At 33.1% G+C, this 16075-nt stretch overlaps 10 protein-coding genes across 10 annotated transcripts; 3 read left to right on the top strand and 7 right to left on the bottom strand.

The window, feature by feature from the left end:
• Window positions 1-102: 102 nt before the first annotated feature.
• TpMuguga_02g00481 (putative integral membrane protein) lies at window positions 103-4639 on the bottom strand (the record flags this gene model as incomplete). Its single annotated transcript, XM_061305398.1, has 10 exons — window positions 4384-4639; window positions 4209-4314; window positions 1753-4177; window positions 1535-1631; window positions 1282-1468; window positions 1101-1219; window positions 902-1069; window positions 735-872; window positions 568-703; window positions 103-530 (listed from the first exon to the last, which is right to left on the bottom strand). Exons 1-10 carry the CDS (start codon window positions 4585-4587, stop codon window positions 103-105), a joined length of 4008 nt encoding a protein of 1335 aa, XP_061161365.1. The 5' UTR covers window positions 4588-4639.
• A 46-nt stretch (window positions 4640-4685) lies between these two features.
• SF3B5 (Splicing factor 3B subunit 5) lies at window positions 4686-5220 on the top strand. Its single transcript, XM_759953.2, has 3 exons — window positions 4686-4851; window positions 4906-5029; window positions 5070-5220. The coding sequence occupies exons 1-3, from the start codon at window positions 4760-4762 to the stop codon at window positions 5136-5138; spliced, it is 285 nt and encodes a 94-aa protein (XP_765046.1). The 5' UTR covers window positions 4686-4759; the 3' UTR covers window positions 5139-5220.
• Window positions 5152-6327, bottom strand: TpMuguga_02g00479 (uncharacterized protein). Its single transcript, XM_759952.2, has one exon. It carries the CDS (start codon window positions 6271-6273, stop codon window positions 5233-5235), a length of 1041 nt encoding a protein of 346 aa, XP_765045.1. The 5' UTR covers window positions 6274-6327; the 3' UTR covers window positions 5152-5232.
• Window positions 6328-6342: 15 nt separating this feature from the next.
• TpMuguga_02g02350 (uncharacterized protein) lies at window positions 6343-7142 on the top strand (the record flags this gene model as incomplete). Its single annotated transcript, XM_061305562.1, has 3 exons — window positions 6343-6537; window positions 6582-6810; window positions 6852-7142. The coding sequence occupies exons 1-3, from the start codon at window positions 6350-6352 to the stop codon at window positions 7140-7142; spliced, it is 708 nt and encodes a 235-aa protein (XP_061162143.1). The 5' UTR covers window positions 6343-6349.
• A 64-nt stretch (window positions 7143-7206) lies between these two features.
• TpMuguga_02g00478 (uncharacterized protein) lies at window positions 7207-7888 on the top strand (the record flags this gene model as incomplete). Its single annotated transcript, XM_061305397.1, has 7 exons — window positions 7207-7255; window positions 7291-7311; window positions 7365-7429; window positions 7464-7517; window positions 7548-7625; window positions 7656-7712; window positions 7745-7888. 7 exons carry the CDS (start codon window positions 7207-7209, stop codon window positions 7871-7873), a joined length of 453 nt encoding a protein of 150 aa, XP_061161364.1. The 3' UTR covers window positions 7874-7888.
• Window positions 7889-7938: 50 nt separating this feature from the next.
• Window positions 7939-9650, bottom strand: TpMuguga_02g00477 (uncharacterized protein). Its single transcript, XM_759950.2, has one exon. It carries the CDS (start codon window positions 9359-9361, stop codon window positions 7949-7951), a length of 1413 nt encoding a protein of 470 aa, XP_765043.1. The 5' UTR covers window positions 9362-9650; the 3' UTR covers window positions 7939-7948.
• Window positions 9651-9812: 162 nt separating this feature from the next.
• clf1 (Suppressor of forked protein (Suf) family protein) lies at window positions 9813-12326 on the bottom strand (the record flags this gene model as incomplete). Its single annotated transcript, XM_759949.2, has 9 exons — window positions 9813-10224; window positions 10263-10466; window positions 10537-10710; window positions 10776-11451; window positions 11486-11584; window positions 11666-11890; window positions 11955-12062; window positions 12129-12262; window positions 12297-12326. 9 exons carry the CDS (start codon window positions 12324-12326, stop codon window positions 9901-9903), a joined length of 1974 nt encoding a protein of 657 aa, XP_765042.1. The 3' UTR covers window positions 9813-9900.
• A 42-nt stretch (window positions 12327-12368) lies between these two features.
• Window positions 12369-14124, bottom strand: dgkA (Diacylglycerol kinase accessory domain protein). Its single transcript, XM_061305396.1, has 10 exons — window positions 13963-14124; window positions 13728-13866; window positions 13583-13699; window positions 13471-13543; window positions 13317-13440; window positions 13142-13282; window positions 12842-13081; window positions 12652-12750; window positions 12498-12593; window positions 12369-12467 (listed from the first exon to the last, which is right to left on the bottom strand). The coding sequence occupies exons 1-10, from the start codon at window positions 14026-14028 to the stop codon at window positions 12387-12389; spliced, it is 1176 nt and encodes a 391-aa protein (XP_061161363.1). The 5' UTR covers window positions 14029-14124; the 3' UTR covers window positions 12369-12386.
• A 443-nt stretch (window positions 14125-14567) lies between these two features.
• Window positions 14568-15335, bottom strand: TpMuguga_02g00474 (uncharacterized protein; the record flags this gene model as incomplete). Its single annotated transcript, XM_759947.1, has 4 exons — window positions 14568-14741; window positions 14783-14884; window positions 14944-15119; window positions 15260-15335. The coding sequence occupies 4 exons, from the start codon at window positions 15333-15335 to the stop codon at window positions 14568-14570; spliced, it is 528 nt and encodes a 175-aa protein (XP_765040.1).
• Window positions 15336-15456: 121 nt separating this feature from the next.
• TpMuguga_02g00473 (putative integral membrane protein) lies at window positions 15457-15711 on the bottom strand (the record flags this gene model as incomplete). Its single annotated transcript, XM_759946.1, has 2 exons — window positions 15457-15528; window positions 15583-15711. The coding sequence occupies 2 exons, from the start codon at window positions 15709-15711 to the stop codon at window positions 15457-15459; spliced, it is 201 nt and encodes a 66-aa protein (XP_765039.1).
• Window positions 15712-16075: the final 364 nt, after the last annotated feature.

The raw sequence follows: 16075 nt of genomic DNA, 5'->3' as shown, positions 1-16075 counted from the left end.
ATACTACACATTAACAACCTTCTATAATACACACTCGCAACCTGTAATACCATCCATCCATTAAATTACGCATACTAATATAGAGTAAAAATTTTAAAATATTTATTTTGGGGACCAAGTGCCCAGCTTAGTGGAGAACAGAAGCTGCAGGAACTTCTGCTGGGTGTTTTTGTCCTTTATGATGAAAAGTTTAATAGCCTGGTCAATCAGTAGAATCGGAACAATGAACAAAAGTGAAAGACTCGAGTTCACAATTAAAATCCTAACGACCTTAAAGTCTTCGATGGGATCGAAGTAGAGTTTAAGGGCCACGATTCCCACATGAACACAGGATATCAAGAGGGAAGCCAACAACCAACGGTAGTTTAAAAAGCAAGAGATCCCCAGGAAAGTGTACTTCTGTATCCAGAAGATTGAGGATACAATGAGAAATACGACAAAAACTATCGATGTAAAGTTCTGTATCAGCCAGATGTACTGGGCGTAGTTGAAGTGCTTATTTAGCAGATTCATACAAAATACTTTGGGGTCTGAAATATTATTATGAAACTATAATTATCAACTTACAGTGAAAGAAATTGTTGCAAAGCGGGTTATTAATCATGAGCGTTGAGTTCAAATGCTTATTAACGTAAAATATATTTATGTAATGCGTTGCCATTGTGAATAGGGCGAACACGACAATCCTGCTATATATTCTGAACTAAAAATCAATTATTTATCGTTAAAGTTACGTAGTATTTGTAGTATATATTGTTGTTTTCGATCTTGTTCGGCAGCTGCTCCATGATCTTGTCCATGATTGGGTTATTGAGGAGTGTGACTGAAATTAGCGGTATGTAAAAGTACATGATCAAAATTATGTCAATGTTCTGAAAATTCTATGAGACTGTATACTTACATTGAAAACTGATGGTAGAGACAGGAGGGATTGTATGAAATACATTGTGATTATGGTGTAATATGACAAAAGCATAAACGACACTGCCTCCTGTATGTTTGTCGAGGTGTTTCTACTTTCTTTAAATAGTTCAAACAATAATTCAAACAGCGAGTCTCCTTCATTGATCTAATAATATTTTTAAATTAATTAAACCTACATTGAACAGTTTATTGTACTTGAGTGAACACGGTAACGATGTAATCAGAGAAGATAATACAATCTCTGATCTGCTTTCTTCAATCACATGCTGCCTACTTACTCCTTGCCACCTCTTACCTATAACATTGTTATTATTATAAATGTGATGTTAATAGTTAAGTAACTGGATATTAGGATACATTTACAGAATTTGCACAGCGGGTGATAGTTGAGTGAGATTGAGAAAGCCAAGTATGAATTTGAGAACAAATAAAAGTTATTACTGTTAAGTCCTGAGCCTATGCACATTATATTCTCCTTATTATCGTTCAGTATGTTGAACATCTCAATGACATTCTCATAATTACAGTTACAAAACAGAGACACCTAAAGTTGTTTATAAGGATAAATAAAAAATTTTACAGATAACTGAGTATTTTAAATAAAAAATACTTGAAGAGGTATGTCATCAATGTATTTTATATGTTGTCTAATATTATCTATCCCGTTTGGTAACACAATGTGTCCTTCTTGATTAATGTAGGAAGACCTAAATCAAATTGTTAAACAGTCACCAACACATTAACTAATCTATCTTTTGTAAATGTAAAATTGGAAAAATAAGGTTGTAAATATAAAATTGGAAAAATAAGGTTGTAAATATAAAATACGTTTCGGATGTGGAGAGGGAAATCATGGAGTTCCACGAAATCTCAAGTCCCAATAGACTTCCAATAATTCTGGTATGTTTTTCGTTATGCTTAGAGAAGTACACGAATCTTATTCCAGACTCGTGTAACTCATTTATCTTTGTGTTTATTTCCTTATTCGCCTCATACTTTATTCCTACAATGCCTAGCAGGATTGAATTTTTGATGTAGGATTTAAGCATTTCCCCTATGAAGCTGCCCAGGATCACGTCCTTCTTGTGAGATGTAGTTTCAGATGCAGCTGTGTTTTTAAACTTGTTTGTCAGTTTGTAAATGTTAATACCCTTATACTTGTAGTACAGATTATTATGCTTATATAGGAACATCAGCTTACTGTTCTTTCTTCTACTTCCAACTCCAGTCTCTGTTCCAGAATGAGTAGTAGCTGTATTTGGTGCTGTGGTGTAACCGGAAGAGCCAACATTCGTAGCCGGAGGGTTAGTGTAATTATTATAAATGGTAGAGAAGGGTAAAAGGATCTGGAGAATGTTGTAGTCGTCGATTGAAATTGGCTTATAAAGGTACAGAAACGACCCAATTCCATTCGACAGCCACTGCACATTGAGGTCGGATATCTTCCTCCTCAGCACTCTGTTTAGTGGCTTAATCTCATTGCCGTTATAGAAGTTAAGCTTACAATCGTTAAGTATACTAATTCTACACTTTATTAACATTTGTATCACTCTTTTATTACTGTCTCTGTAAAAGTAAATAACAATCGAGTCGTCATTACTATCTAGTGCTCGACTCGTCATATCAGTACCGTAGGTTATCCCGGAGGTGTTTATGATTATGAACTTCAGTAGTTTAAATGGTTTTAGATAAAATTTTCTTATATTGAACACACTGTTAAGGTTACACAAGCAGTTTGTATAACTGGAAAGCTCATTGTTGATGAGCATTGACATGTAACTATTGAACAGGCTTGAGCGATACATGTTAATGTTAAGTATCGAGGTGAGCGCTATTGAGAATATGAGCGGCTTGAGCAAGTTCTTATTATTCAGTTCATTTTCGTTTATGAAAGCGCTGTTATCCTTCCCATACAAGTCTATATCGTTGTATATATCCAAGATCAGGAGTTCGTCGGTTTCTTCAACCACGTCCTGGTCAAATACGTTCCCCAGGATGTTTGTCATGTTAAGTGCAGAATCTCTTTCATCGGTGCTTGGTAGGCGTGTAAAAGTGCCTTCTTCTTGGTGAGTGGTTTCATGATGCTGGCTTAAACGAGCGGCGGTGTTGTTATTACTATTTTTGGATATAACTGAAATTTCCTGCAGTGTTTGATAACTGTTCAACAGAATCCCCACGTCGTCGATAAATGAGAGCAAAGTGATTGTGGAAAGTCTTTTTATGAGACTATTTTCTTCAAACAGACCCAGCATTAGCACCTTATTGACGTGCAGAAATGAAATTTTGACTTCATTCAACAGCATATCTGAGGACACTGAGCCGAAGGTTGAGGAGCTAAGGAACGAATCCGATGAACTTACAGACCTGACTGGGTCCAAATCCTTAAGCATTGTCTCTTGATACTGGTCAAATATTGCCATTATTTTAACGTTTCCCCATAACTCTGCCAACTTGCTGAACGGGTCGATACCAACGAACTGTAGCATTATCAGCAGTCGGTACATGGTTATTATGGAATTGAATTTACTCTCCACTCTATACAGTATCGCCCACATGAGAATCAGAATCAAAGTCACCATTATGATTATCACTATGACGATCTTGTTACTGTTGTTTAGAAAAATGTAATTGTCATTATAGTTCCATATGATCTTGGTCTCCTCCTGGGTGTTCCTGAACCATGAACTGTCTCTTCTTGGCAGTTGCGGATTCGGCTGATAGTTAGCCTGATCATTAAACAAATAATGGTTGATGTATTTCAAAAATGAGTCATTTAGTGCTACAAATGTTCCGTCTAAAAAATGTTCGTTTTCAACCGGGTTTCCTACAAAATTGCAGGGATCTCCCTCTCTGTAGATCTCACTATGCGTAACCAAGTCATTATTGGTAACGTTCAAAACAAGCAAAGAGTCACAGGGGAAAATCTCGTTGATTCTAAGCTTGTAAACGTCCCCTTGCACCAGGACGTTCCTTGGCAGCCTCACCCAGTCGTAATCTCTGTAAACTGAGATAAAATCAGAGGAAGAGGGGTCGATATTATACTTTTTAACTTCAGACTCTGGTTTTGGATATGTAAATTCAAATTTTAAAAAATGTAAAATTTCCACCAAGCGGTTACGCTTTCTGTAAACCTTACACACCTTGAACAGTAATTTAACATACACATTTGCTATCAACCAAAAGAATAGCAATAGAAACTCTAGCAAGAACTCCCAGTAAACGTTTACGATTACTATGTTGTAAACAAGGCATCCTAAAGGAAATTTAACACTTACACATCTTACCGATGTTGGCTAACAGAGCTGCCAAGTTTAATATTATATCAACCTGGACCAATTCCAGGAATAAATCCTTTAATTTGATCTTATCATTGTAATCAGACAAGATGTTCTAAACACAATTTCATCATTAATATATACATATTAAATAAATGCTAACTATGTTATAGTATTAATATACTGTTAATTTGCTTATAATGTGATCAGTTGCTTGTTTAGTTGTTAAACCAATTTTTAGAGCTGAATTTTCGTTATCCGATTCTTTATTTTTGGTGTTTTCTTCGGTGGAATAAGGTTTTTCTGCATTTTTGTCAGACTCATTGAAATAACTGTACAAATCATCCCCTAATATTTGCTTAAGTGTGGGTTCACTCAAATATTCCATTTAAATAATAACAATACACATACATACACATTAAAATACATCCGAATTAAAGATTTTAGTGGATTGATTTTAGAATCTTCGGATCACCACAACATATCACTTAATATCACTTATAATTAATTATTTTTCATAATTTTATTTTTTTATCGTATTTGTTTGTTATTTTACTATTATGTCATCATATGATAGATTTAATATTCATGCCCAGTTAGAGCATCTTCAAAGTAAATACCAGGGTACTGGTCACGTTGATAACACCAAATGGTACTTTCTTATCTTTATTTAATTATTAATATTCGGATCTTAATTATGTTTTAGGGAATGGGTTTTAAATATTCAGAGAGATACTTTATCATCGCATTGTGGCCACTATACAAGATTGGCTTATTTTTCAATTGTAGAGAATGAACCTGTATTCAGGATAAAACATCGCTTTTTACAGGTAATTTTAATCTTGATTCCACTTTATTATTTTATTTCAGAGTATGGTTAAACCAGTAACAAATGTAAAAGTTAAACCACCACTAGATCAACAACTAAACCATAAATAATCATTAATAATCATTAATAATCAAATAAATTCACTTTTAAACTTTATAACCTAAGATAATCTTATAACTAAATTGTGTACAATATGGTACAAGATTATGAGTCTGGTAGTATCTGTTTGATGTAGGAGTTTAAATCAATATCGTAAGCAAAATCCTTGAATGTGTTGTTAATTTTGAACACGGGTATGTTATTCCGATTGACTGAGAATTCAATCACAGTTGGGGACTCTTTAAAGCAGTGAACTTCCAGTTTATCCTCTGAATAGTCATAGTTAAATACCACGTGGCCTGCACTGTAATAAGCCTGAGTCTGTTTATACAAGTTTTGCAAAATTAGCTTGTTTACATACTTCATGATGGCGCTGTCTAAGACCATAAACACGTTCCCACTTCTCGTGTTCAGTACCTGGTTTAGGTATGCCATAAGGGTCGGGGAATTAGTAGTTTGACCCAGAACCGATACAAATATAATTTGATACCTTTTAAAGTCAAATAGTATCTCCACATCAAAGTAATTATTCCGTCTATAATTACATATATTATTAATAAATCGTATTTCACCAACTGATGAACCTCCATTTCCAGGTTCCACTTCCTCATCAATAGATTCATCATTATTAGAGTAACTCATTTTATACTGTTGAAAGTGTATTGAAAAGTGTAATTTTATGTTAAAGATACAGGATTTAATTTCCTCGTCGGAGTACTTTATGACTGGAATTGTGTTTACAGACTTTGCGATTTCCGCCATCATTGCAGGCATTCTTTCGTACCTTAAGTTGTTATAGAGGTCGACAGAAAGCTTTATATTTGGAGGAGGATCATTCACCTGGTTGCTAAGAGATAACAAGTTTCTGTTAAGATTCTGAACAACATTTTGATTGAAGTAGTCGATGTTAATCTCCTGAAGGAGCTTGTTTATCCTTTTCTCATATTTAGTTAGGTCGAAAATAACCTTAAGCTTTAAGAAAATCTCCCTCTGAACTCTGGTAAACTGTATCAAGAGGTTACGAAGTACAACATTTGATCCTTCGTTGTTAATAAGCTGTTTATTAAGGCAATTATAGTCAATTATACACCTACTGAGACAATTGTTCAGAAGAGTAATGAACAACACATTATAATCATCGTCCATTACATAATTTATACTGACATTATAATCGTGGCCCAATGTGTAATACAAATAGTCACTTTTATTTCCCAGTTTATATATGAATTTAACAAAAAATATTATTATAAACCATAGAAGATTTATTTTTTTTAATTTTTATAAAAGTTATTCAACATCTAAGGTAGATTCCATACATAAAGTTCAGGATTCTCAAAATCGCACTGAACTAATAGAATACAAATTCAATTGGGGAATTGGAAACAAATACACCGAACATAATAAAACTCGGTAAGAATCTCAAAAATCTCCTTTACACCATTAATTTTCTTCAGTGTTGGACGGAACATTCCTAAAAACCCCAAAGTTGTTACTATTTCATCTGACTATTTTAATATTGAAGATAAATTTGAACACTGTAAAGTTGTTTTCGACGAAGTTAACGAGCAGTGGGAGGTTCTGTGGCTAGAATATAACAAACTAAACGGAAAACCATTTCCAATAAGTAAATTCGGACTCCAAACTTCAAAATCAAAATCACTCGAATTTGCAAACTTTATAAACGTATTATACTTACCTATCTATCAAAATATCTGGTCATTTAGGATAAATTAAAAGAATCAAGTTCCACACACACCAGTGATACCGATAACGCTCATAATTCTAACAACATTGAAAATTCAAACGCAGTCACCCCTGAGCACACATCAACAGATCCCACACCTACTCCTGAGTCCTTAAAAGATTCTAATAGTGACAGGAATATAATATTTGATCATGTATTGCAGTGCTGGGTAGGCCTTGGTAGAAGGGGTAATAGACCTATAGCTAGAGCGTTTTCTGCAGACTACCACGGATACGAAAAATCTAAAGAATTGTCCAAAAATAAGTTGTAGTTACCATTATTTTCATATTTCTCAATTCAAAATTACACCACATCCTGTTTATATATTAATTTAAATGAGTGCTTTGAGATACAAAATAAAGAATTGTGTGCAGTATTACCCAGGTACTTTAATAATAACCATCATTTGATTCTTTTAGTGAGGAGTAAATTATGGAAAGGTTCAATCTTTAATACTTTATTTTTTATAATTTATATAATTTAAAATTTTCAGAAATACAGTACAAACGAATGAAGCTCGGTGAATGGCCACCTCCCAATTCATCACCTTTACACCCAGTATTATTATTATAATTTCAATTTTAATCTATAGATTGAGCCTTGGGGAAAGCAGCTGTTTGTTTTCAATACTACTTTGAATGGAAATGTATGCTACACACCCTTAATTTACCTTTAGAACGAAACCCTCTTGTGTGTAACTGACCATACCCGTAAACCCTTAATATATTTCTATAAGGAGGACTTTCAAGCTCTAGTATTTTGAAAATTCTTTATCTTTCTTTAGAAATTGTATATTGAGAAGATTAAAGAAGAGTTGGAACGACTAGAATCAACTGCTAAAGTAGTTTAATTAAATACATAATTTTATTTCAGCCCGACGACGATAAGTATGCCGATTCTCTGGCATACACTCTCAACAAAAGTTATACAATGCAGAGGATGAAAACTGGTCGACATTCATCACATACAATCATGCGAAGTGTACAAAGAATTAAAAAATAATTTTATCAACTAAATATACATACACGCGGATAGTCTATAATTGGGGGTGTATATTATATTGTGTATAAAAAGATATTAAATTACTTCCTTTTTCTGAACTGATCTTAAAATGTCTCTCCTCACATCTGAGGTGAAAATGCACTTTACATTATCCACGGCGTTTGCAAAAGATCTACTCATCCAGTAGTTAAATGCAGTGCGTGTTGCCATTCCATCTGTTGGCCATTTTAGCTTATTATGCCTTTTGTATTCAATGATGTAACCCTCCCCAAATAAAACGAAAATCATAAGGCCAGTTCCGCAAAGCAAACCAGTTCCTGTTGTAGCATTTGAATTCCAGTTCTCCGAAATACCCGGAAATCCCACTGAAAGCATTATTTCATGGCTAATATAGAATAGTATAGTGAGAAACCCAGTCATCATAGGCTTATTAACAATGGAACGACCAACGTCTGAATGAGGATAATGAAGAGAAGTTGTAAATAATATTGAACAAACTATCATCGAAACAATGAAAATCACAAACGCATGCCAATGTCTTCTACATTCCCACTTACCATCAGGTCCATATCCGGAGTAAGATAATACTGCAATTACTATAGAGGGTAGTGGGACTATAAACATGAGAACCAGGTCAATCTTGTGAACGTAACGAAAATCAACCAAAAGGCCTGGTGCAATACCTGGGTAATAAGCATAAATAAGAGAAAGGGCAACTGAAGTCATTAGGATTGGAGAAATCACATCTGGTTTAAAACTTTCATTATTGGTATCAGATGAATCATTATCTCCATTTTGACAAGTTTTCTCAGTTTTAGGTTTACTATTTCCTCCACACATATATGCAACCGTCCATATGGATGCAGTTAAACCCGTAGAAATTACTGATATAGAGATCTCAGTTGTTAGAATTATTAAGTCGGTATTATATTTTCTGCGATTACCGAATAAGCTTAATACTATAAAGTGTGTCAATGAGGTGCAAACAGAAGAAATTGGAACACCTACCATAAAATATGGCATACAGCTCCCACTCATTTTATAAACAAATTGAAGAGTTATTCCATAGACAGTGGCAGACGCTGCCAATGTCCAATAATAAAATGTCAAATGGCCATTTTCGCCACCAGTCACATACGATATTAATAATATAACATTTACTATAAAATACATCCAATTAATTCCAATAGAAACATACTCACTATAAATTCCGCAAGGAAGAATATACAAAGTACCTAGAACTATACCTACAAAACAGGCCAGTTCCATACAGTTGTGTAACCTGCTCACGTAGAGGCTATAGTAATTTCCGGGTATTTTAAACCTATTTAACGAAAAAGGTGATCCATTCATTCCAATCATCAAAGTGTTGAATAATGTAAATCCAACTAGAATATATGCTATAATCTTCTTAGTCTTCCCATCTCCGTTTTCACATCCAGACTCATCTGTTTTTCCGTTTCCTGATTGGCAATTTGATTGGCCCATTTCCAAACATTTGTGTATTTGCGATAACGATAATCAGGGTATTATGCCTAAATAATTTTCGTTTGGTTTTATCAACCAAAATTGTACACATTCCATTTTCCGGAAGTGTACACTTTATTTAAATAATTGAAAGGAAAAACACGGTGTGTTGAAAAATTAGTCCGAACTGCGATATTTACAGTAACAAATAACATACACATTTTTTAAATTTTGAATGTACAATTCATCCAAAATTTATTAAAACCACATATACATAAATACACATTCTTTTTGGAACTTTTACATTAGAAAATTGATAGACGTGGAAACCTGACAACTGGACCCCGGGATAGTATTCACTACACAATTTTGATTCTAGAAACTTCTTAATTATTTATAAAATATTATTAGATTAGAATAATGATTGATGATCATATATTATGTTATGATTTATCACTGATCCTTGATGTCGGTCAAACTCTATGACATTCCTAGGTCTAATTTCAGAGCAGTTATTTAAACTTAAAGTCAAAACATTTATGTTATGTATACACCCAAGACTACTTTTGTTGTTTCTTCCATTTAAGAGCATTTTCAAGTATCTTGGTGTTGGTTTTGTCATCTGGGAAGACGTATATTATGTCGTCAACTTCCTGGTCATTTTCTAATTTTCTTTTCCTTAGTATCTTCTTTGGAAGTCTCTTCTTTGCGTTCTGAACTGTTTGTTCATTTCCGTATTTTTTTTCCATATCCACCAAGTGATATAACAGCTTACTCCTCTCGACACTGCTGTCCTTATAAAGGTTTATTCCCTCCTCTATTACTTCACGGCCATTTTCATTATTACCATTTTCATACTCGTACTTGCTATACTCCTTATATATCTAAACATTTATGTTATTTGATTTTATATATTTGATACCTTAATGTGTTGGGTTTTCTGTAGTAGTTTCTTGTACAGAGCAATCACGTTTGAGTAGCTGTAGTTCTTTTCTATGCTAATGTACTTGTTCCATATAGCCTCTGGATTATTCATTTGTTCCATCTCAATTGCGTACTCACAGAGTTTTCTTACTCTGTTAATCTCGTTAAGTAAGAGTTCGAAATTGATGTATGCCAGCCAACTCTAATTAATTAATTAGAACCAAATTTAGTATCAAATCTAGTATCTGGATTATCAATAACTAATATATTACCTTGTAGTTGTATGGATAGATTTCCACATATTTAGTGAATATAATTCTGCATCGGTCAATATTCCCCAGCTTCAACTCAATATCACTGTATGTCTCAAAAATCTTCTCCTTCTTACATAAACCTATTGCGTTACCCATTACAGACCTCATTTTCTTCAAATCACCCATTCTCAACTAAAATTGGAATGTAACATTTAATGCATATGATGGTATATAAACTAAGTAATAAGGTGACTTACATAGAGTTGTGAGAGATATATATAAATCTTGGAAAAATCTCTGGGTAGTATCTGAAGTGACTTTAGGTAAATCTCTTCAGCTCTTTCCTTTGAGTCAAGTTGTAATTCTGAGAAGAATGCGTAGAATATCCACAAGTAACTATATCTTCTCCAAAGTTTGCGATTATTATCCTTGGGCAGGTTTGCTATTGCTCGTTCATACACCTGAACTATTCTATCTTTCTGTGCTCCCAGTTTATCATCTGAACAAGTTTTAAGCATATTTTCCAGTATAGACTCCTCAAGCTTAATGTAATTAAACCAGGTATCGTAGTTGTCTGGGTTAAGAGCTATGTCATCTTCATACTCGTTTCTTTTCTTTACACTAATTAGGTCATCAATGTACTCATTCTTGAACTGTTTCTGGAATGAAATAAAGCTGTCATAAAGTTTCTCGCTTTTCGACTTATCTAGTAACTTTAATCCTTGTTCATACACACTATTTGCTCCTTCAATGTTATTATGCCTTTGCTCAAAGTTAGCAAATTTTATAAAAAAATCTTCATCTAGAAGCTCCGGATCTAATACTTCAACACACTTAACGAATGCTGAACGTGCTCTTGATGTTTTCTTGTACTTTTCCTCAAACTTTACAAGCTTTAAAAATGACATACAACTTGGTCTGTTTTCTATATACCTAACATATTGATTAAAATGGTTATTAACACTACCTGTTAAATATACTTCTACAACGGTCCACTTCACCACACCGTTCCTCAAACTTTATATACAACATCCATGCCTTATCCTCTGGGTTCCACTCCATCCATCTACAAATTCATTAACACTATTTAAGTAATTATATGGTTATACAATTAAATATACAATATGAATAAAAATGTGTAAAATACCTTTCATATATACTTCTTGCTCCTGCGTAATTGCCTAATAATTCTTCAAAGTGTGCGTACTTGAACCAAAACTGGTCAATTCTTGGGAGCAAACAAACAACTCTGTCAAACAAATTCCTGGCAGAATTAATGTTCTTGTTCTTCATTTCAGTTTCAATGTATCTTAGCCAAAGAGAGGGGTTATTAGGGTCAACTAATAAAGCTCTCTCAAAAATCGACCTTGCCCTGAAAATCATTATAAACCAATAATTTAGGAAATATTATACTATCAATGTGTATAGTATATTACCTTCTGAATTCTTGTTGATTTGCTTCCCAAACAGCGTATTTTATCCATGTTCCTATATGATGGCGTTGCCTTCTCAGTGTATCTTCAAAATCTTTCCTTTTTTGAGCCCTGAATATTAATTATATCAAATCGAATCAAATTATTTAATTAAATTTGTTATATTTAAATCATTACTTGTAGAAGTTCAACTCTTCTTCATCTGCGATAGTTTGTTTGGTTGTTTTCACCTCCTTTGTCTGCCATTCTACAGCGTCACGTAAAATCTGCTCCGCTGTAATTTGAACAGCTGCAGGCATTTTATTTTTAACCTAAAAAATGAGTTAGTTTGCGTGATTTTCATACCTGCAGCTTGGAAGGATCAAACGGCGGCATTGCGATTACTCAAATTGATCTTATATATGTACTTAATATAATTTTTTAAAAGATTAAAAATTATTTGACAACATTAATTGTTTTATAGTGTTTAATTTCTATTAGCTTGGGTTGATACATTACAAAAAATTCACCATCCACCTTAGGAATTATGAAAATTTAAACACAAACCTGAAAGTAACATTTTTCATCTTTAGATAAATCCTTAAATATTATTTTCCAGGGCCCACCTCCAACATGGAGTCGTTTGGACTTTCCGAATTTTAGCTAAAATTTCCATTAATCTTCTTACACAATTTTTAACTATCATTAATTCTGAACTTACGATATCTAATCCAACATCCTTCATATCTCTATAACAAAAAAATTCCAACTTCTTGTCACCCATGACTTGATCCGCAATTAAAAGCTCTTTTTTATATTCCTATCAAAAAATTTTTGGGAGAATTTTAAATAAATGTGCCTGTAATAGTGTATATCATCATTAAATCTGAATACAAATATGTAAACGATACTTCTGAAACGTTTTTTAATGCAATTCCCGAGGCTAAGGAAAATGCATCAATTCCTGAAGAGAAGCTCGGGATGTTTAATGCAACTAGCGATGCTGATTTGAGCAAAACTGGGAGATTCTTTTCTTTTGGGTCAGTTACAAATAATATCTCTTCATTTTCTCCGTAAACCATTCTTTCAACCTGGTTATTGACATACACCAAACCCATAAAAGTCTTCTTAAAAGCCTCCAGAATATATCTCTACATAGTTACTATTATTTATTCTAATTTAAATGATAGAATATGATAATTAGGACAAACAAATTTATTGAAGCATGAGTATCTGGTTCTTCGTCTATCAAAACCTCTGCCGATTCGACTTTCCGTACCAATACTGAAATAGTTACCCATCTTAAACTTCATGGATTCAATTAAGTTCCCATCACTATCAAACAGGTTCTCCTATATATTATTTTAATTTGTAGGAATTTATTACTTTAAGTCTTGTTTTGGAGTTAATTTTATTAAAACTTCCACCGGGATTAAGTTTCAAATAAACATCCCAGAAATCATGCTTAATTGGGTCAGATTTCATTAATTTATTCAAGTATGTCATAAGCCTAAAAAATGTCATCATAATATAAATTTACGGTTTAAAATTATCTTCAAATGGCTTCAAATTACGAAACTTGTGCCATTTCAAAGCCCTTGCAAAGTCATTTCCTAAAATAAATAATTTATTTTGCATCTTTCTACACCAACCTGTTCCGTATGGTATTATTCCGAAACAAAGTAAATCGGGATTAATTGAATGTTTTTCAACCTCAGACACCACCCAGGTTAACGTACCGTCACCTCCAGCGGTAATTACAAAAACCACTAAAAATATAAAAAAGTAAAAACTAACATTCTTGGGGTTCCTCATAACTCAAAAAATCTCTGAGTTGTATAAAGCCTGGTTTATTTCCGCTTTCGCCTTCGAAAATGGAACAGATGTGTAGAGTCAGTGGCTCAGGCTTGGTCAACTCAAGGGACTTGACACCTTGCTGAAAAAATCTTATTAAACTACTTAAACAAATAAGGATTTTAAATACTAGGAAAAAAATTAGGAATACGTTATGGACGAGAGAACCAAATCATACCTTTATAAAATGTGATGCGTTCCTTCCTCCACTTTCAGGATTTACATATATAAATATATGTCTCATTTCGGCATTTTATCCAAAAGTGGAAATTTACAAAACAAATAAATGTGTTGGGAAAATAAGTTTATTTATGCATCATTTGGGCTGCAACCCTTAAATATTAATTTTAATTATCTTCGAACCCTCAAAAAATTTTTTATTTTTGTTTTAATTATTACACTCTTTTTTAAAACTTTTATTCCTTTCGATTTTTGCCTCAAGCTACTGTATTCAAATCGGAATCGTTGGTTTTAGATTCTTCACGCCATAAAACCGAATCAAAACTCTCGTTACTTTTTATAAAATTTTCATTTCCTTCCATCGTTTTCTTGATAAATTCGTCGAGTTTCCTATATTTTTTATTAAATCAGGCCATTTTCAGCTTTCTACAACTCACCATGCCACGATTAATATGAGGAAAAGTTTTACACTCACAATCATTGGAATAATACTTTTCTGTATTTTATTCACTGACCAAACTATTGCTTGGGTCATGTAAACTATTATTCCACTTATCGTCCCTGAACAGACCATCACACATACCTTGGACTGAATTAATTTGTTTAAAACATGTGTACCTTTTCAGATTTAATTTCTTCATAAACAAGTGCAGTTAGCAGTAAAATAAGAACAATTCTTATTATTTCTATGTTTACTTTCGAAATTTGGCTGTAAATATAATCCTGCAATTCCTGTTTATCGTAAAATTTTGCAGCCACTAGGACCATTTTTTTGTTCTGATCCCAATATGATTTATACAAATTACCAAGAATTCTACTGGTTTTAATTGATATTCTCCCAATAGAGAGCTCGTCTGTTTACCTATGGCACTGAACTCGACATCCTCACTCCCATAAAATGTTATTCTAATGTCACCAATCTAAGAAAATTTATTGAGTTTTAAAGTTTTTTTAATTAAATTTTAAAATTATGTCAAACTTTTGGATTGATTATATCTCCTGTATACAGAGAGTCGTTGAACACTTGAGTGTTTAGGTTATTTATTTCAATTGGAGGCACTGAACTGCTTGGTTCATACCACTCATCATCGACAATCCTTAGCTTTGATTTGTTATTTAAATTGACAAACCATTCTCTCCCTATTACATACCCACCTAATTTTTATTATGACACACAATTTGGTAATCTCTCTCTAAACAGCTGCTTCACATACCTATTTTAATTTGTTTGGCGTATACTCTCCCTGACCCACTAACGTATGGGATGAAGTTTGGATTTTTGTAAAATATGTTACCAGGGACTAGGTGGTCCACAAATTCTCCCTTGTAAAACTTTCCAGTCATTCGCTCACTCTGAACCCATTGGAACATCTCAACCTTGGTTTCAATGAATATCCCGTTGTGTGAGTAAATGTTACTCCAGAACTCCTTTCCAACATAGTTAACCACTCCCTTGTCCAGTCTACAGTTCTAGCTCTCATTAAAAGAATTTTTATATTTTATATTTATCAGTTACAATGTGTACTATCTTTCCATTGTTTTTGCTATCAGGTACACATCCAGCCTAAACGAATTTAAGTAAATTAAGTTAACACATTTATATGAATATTGAATTTACAGTAGTTATGTCCTTTACGTATTTGCTGCCCGCCTTGGCAATTCTGATGTATCTGAACAAAAATACCATGTAGACCACAAACACGAAAAATTGGAGGAAAATTTTCAAAATCATTGTGAAAATATTCATTTATCAGTTATTTTAATTAAATGGTCTTTAATATAAAATGTATAAATTACATGCAAGTGCTTATACTATGGTACTTTTAGGTTCCATCTGATTTAATTGACCTTTATATATAATTGAATTTAGATTTAATTAGCTGTTAAGTGGTAATTAAGAAATAGCAAGGTGTAGTTAATGTAAGTTGGAAATGGCCATGTGCTTCTGTGAGAATTTATGTGAAGAGGATTCATACATATGCCCAGGGTATAATATTGAAATTTAATCATCTTTAGGGACCAAGGGGTTAGATATGTCGAAATATGTGAAGACTTCGAAGATTTTATAGAGTGTGAGTTGTGCGAAGGGTTCTGTAATGAGTTTGAAGTTT

This window comes from Theileria parva, chromosome 2 (assembly GCF_000165365.1).
Source record: "Theileria parva strain Muguga chromosome 2, complete sequence, whole genome shotgun sequence".
NCBI lineage: Eukaryota > Apicomplexa > Aconoidasida > Piroplasmida > Theileriidae > Theileria > Theileria parva.
This window is presented reverse-complemented; position numbering and strand designations above follow the sequence as displayed.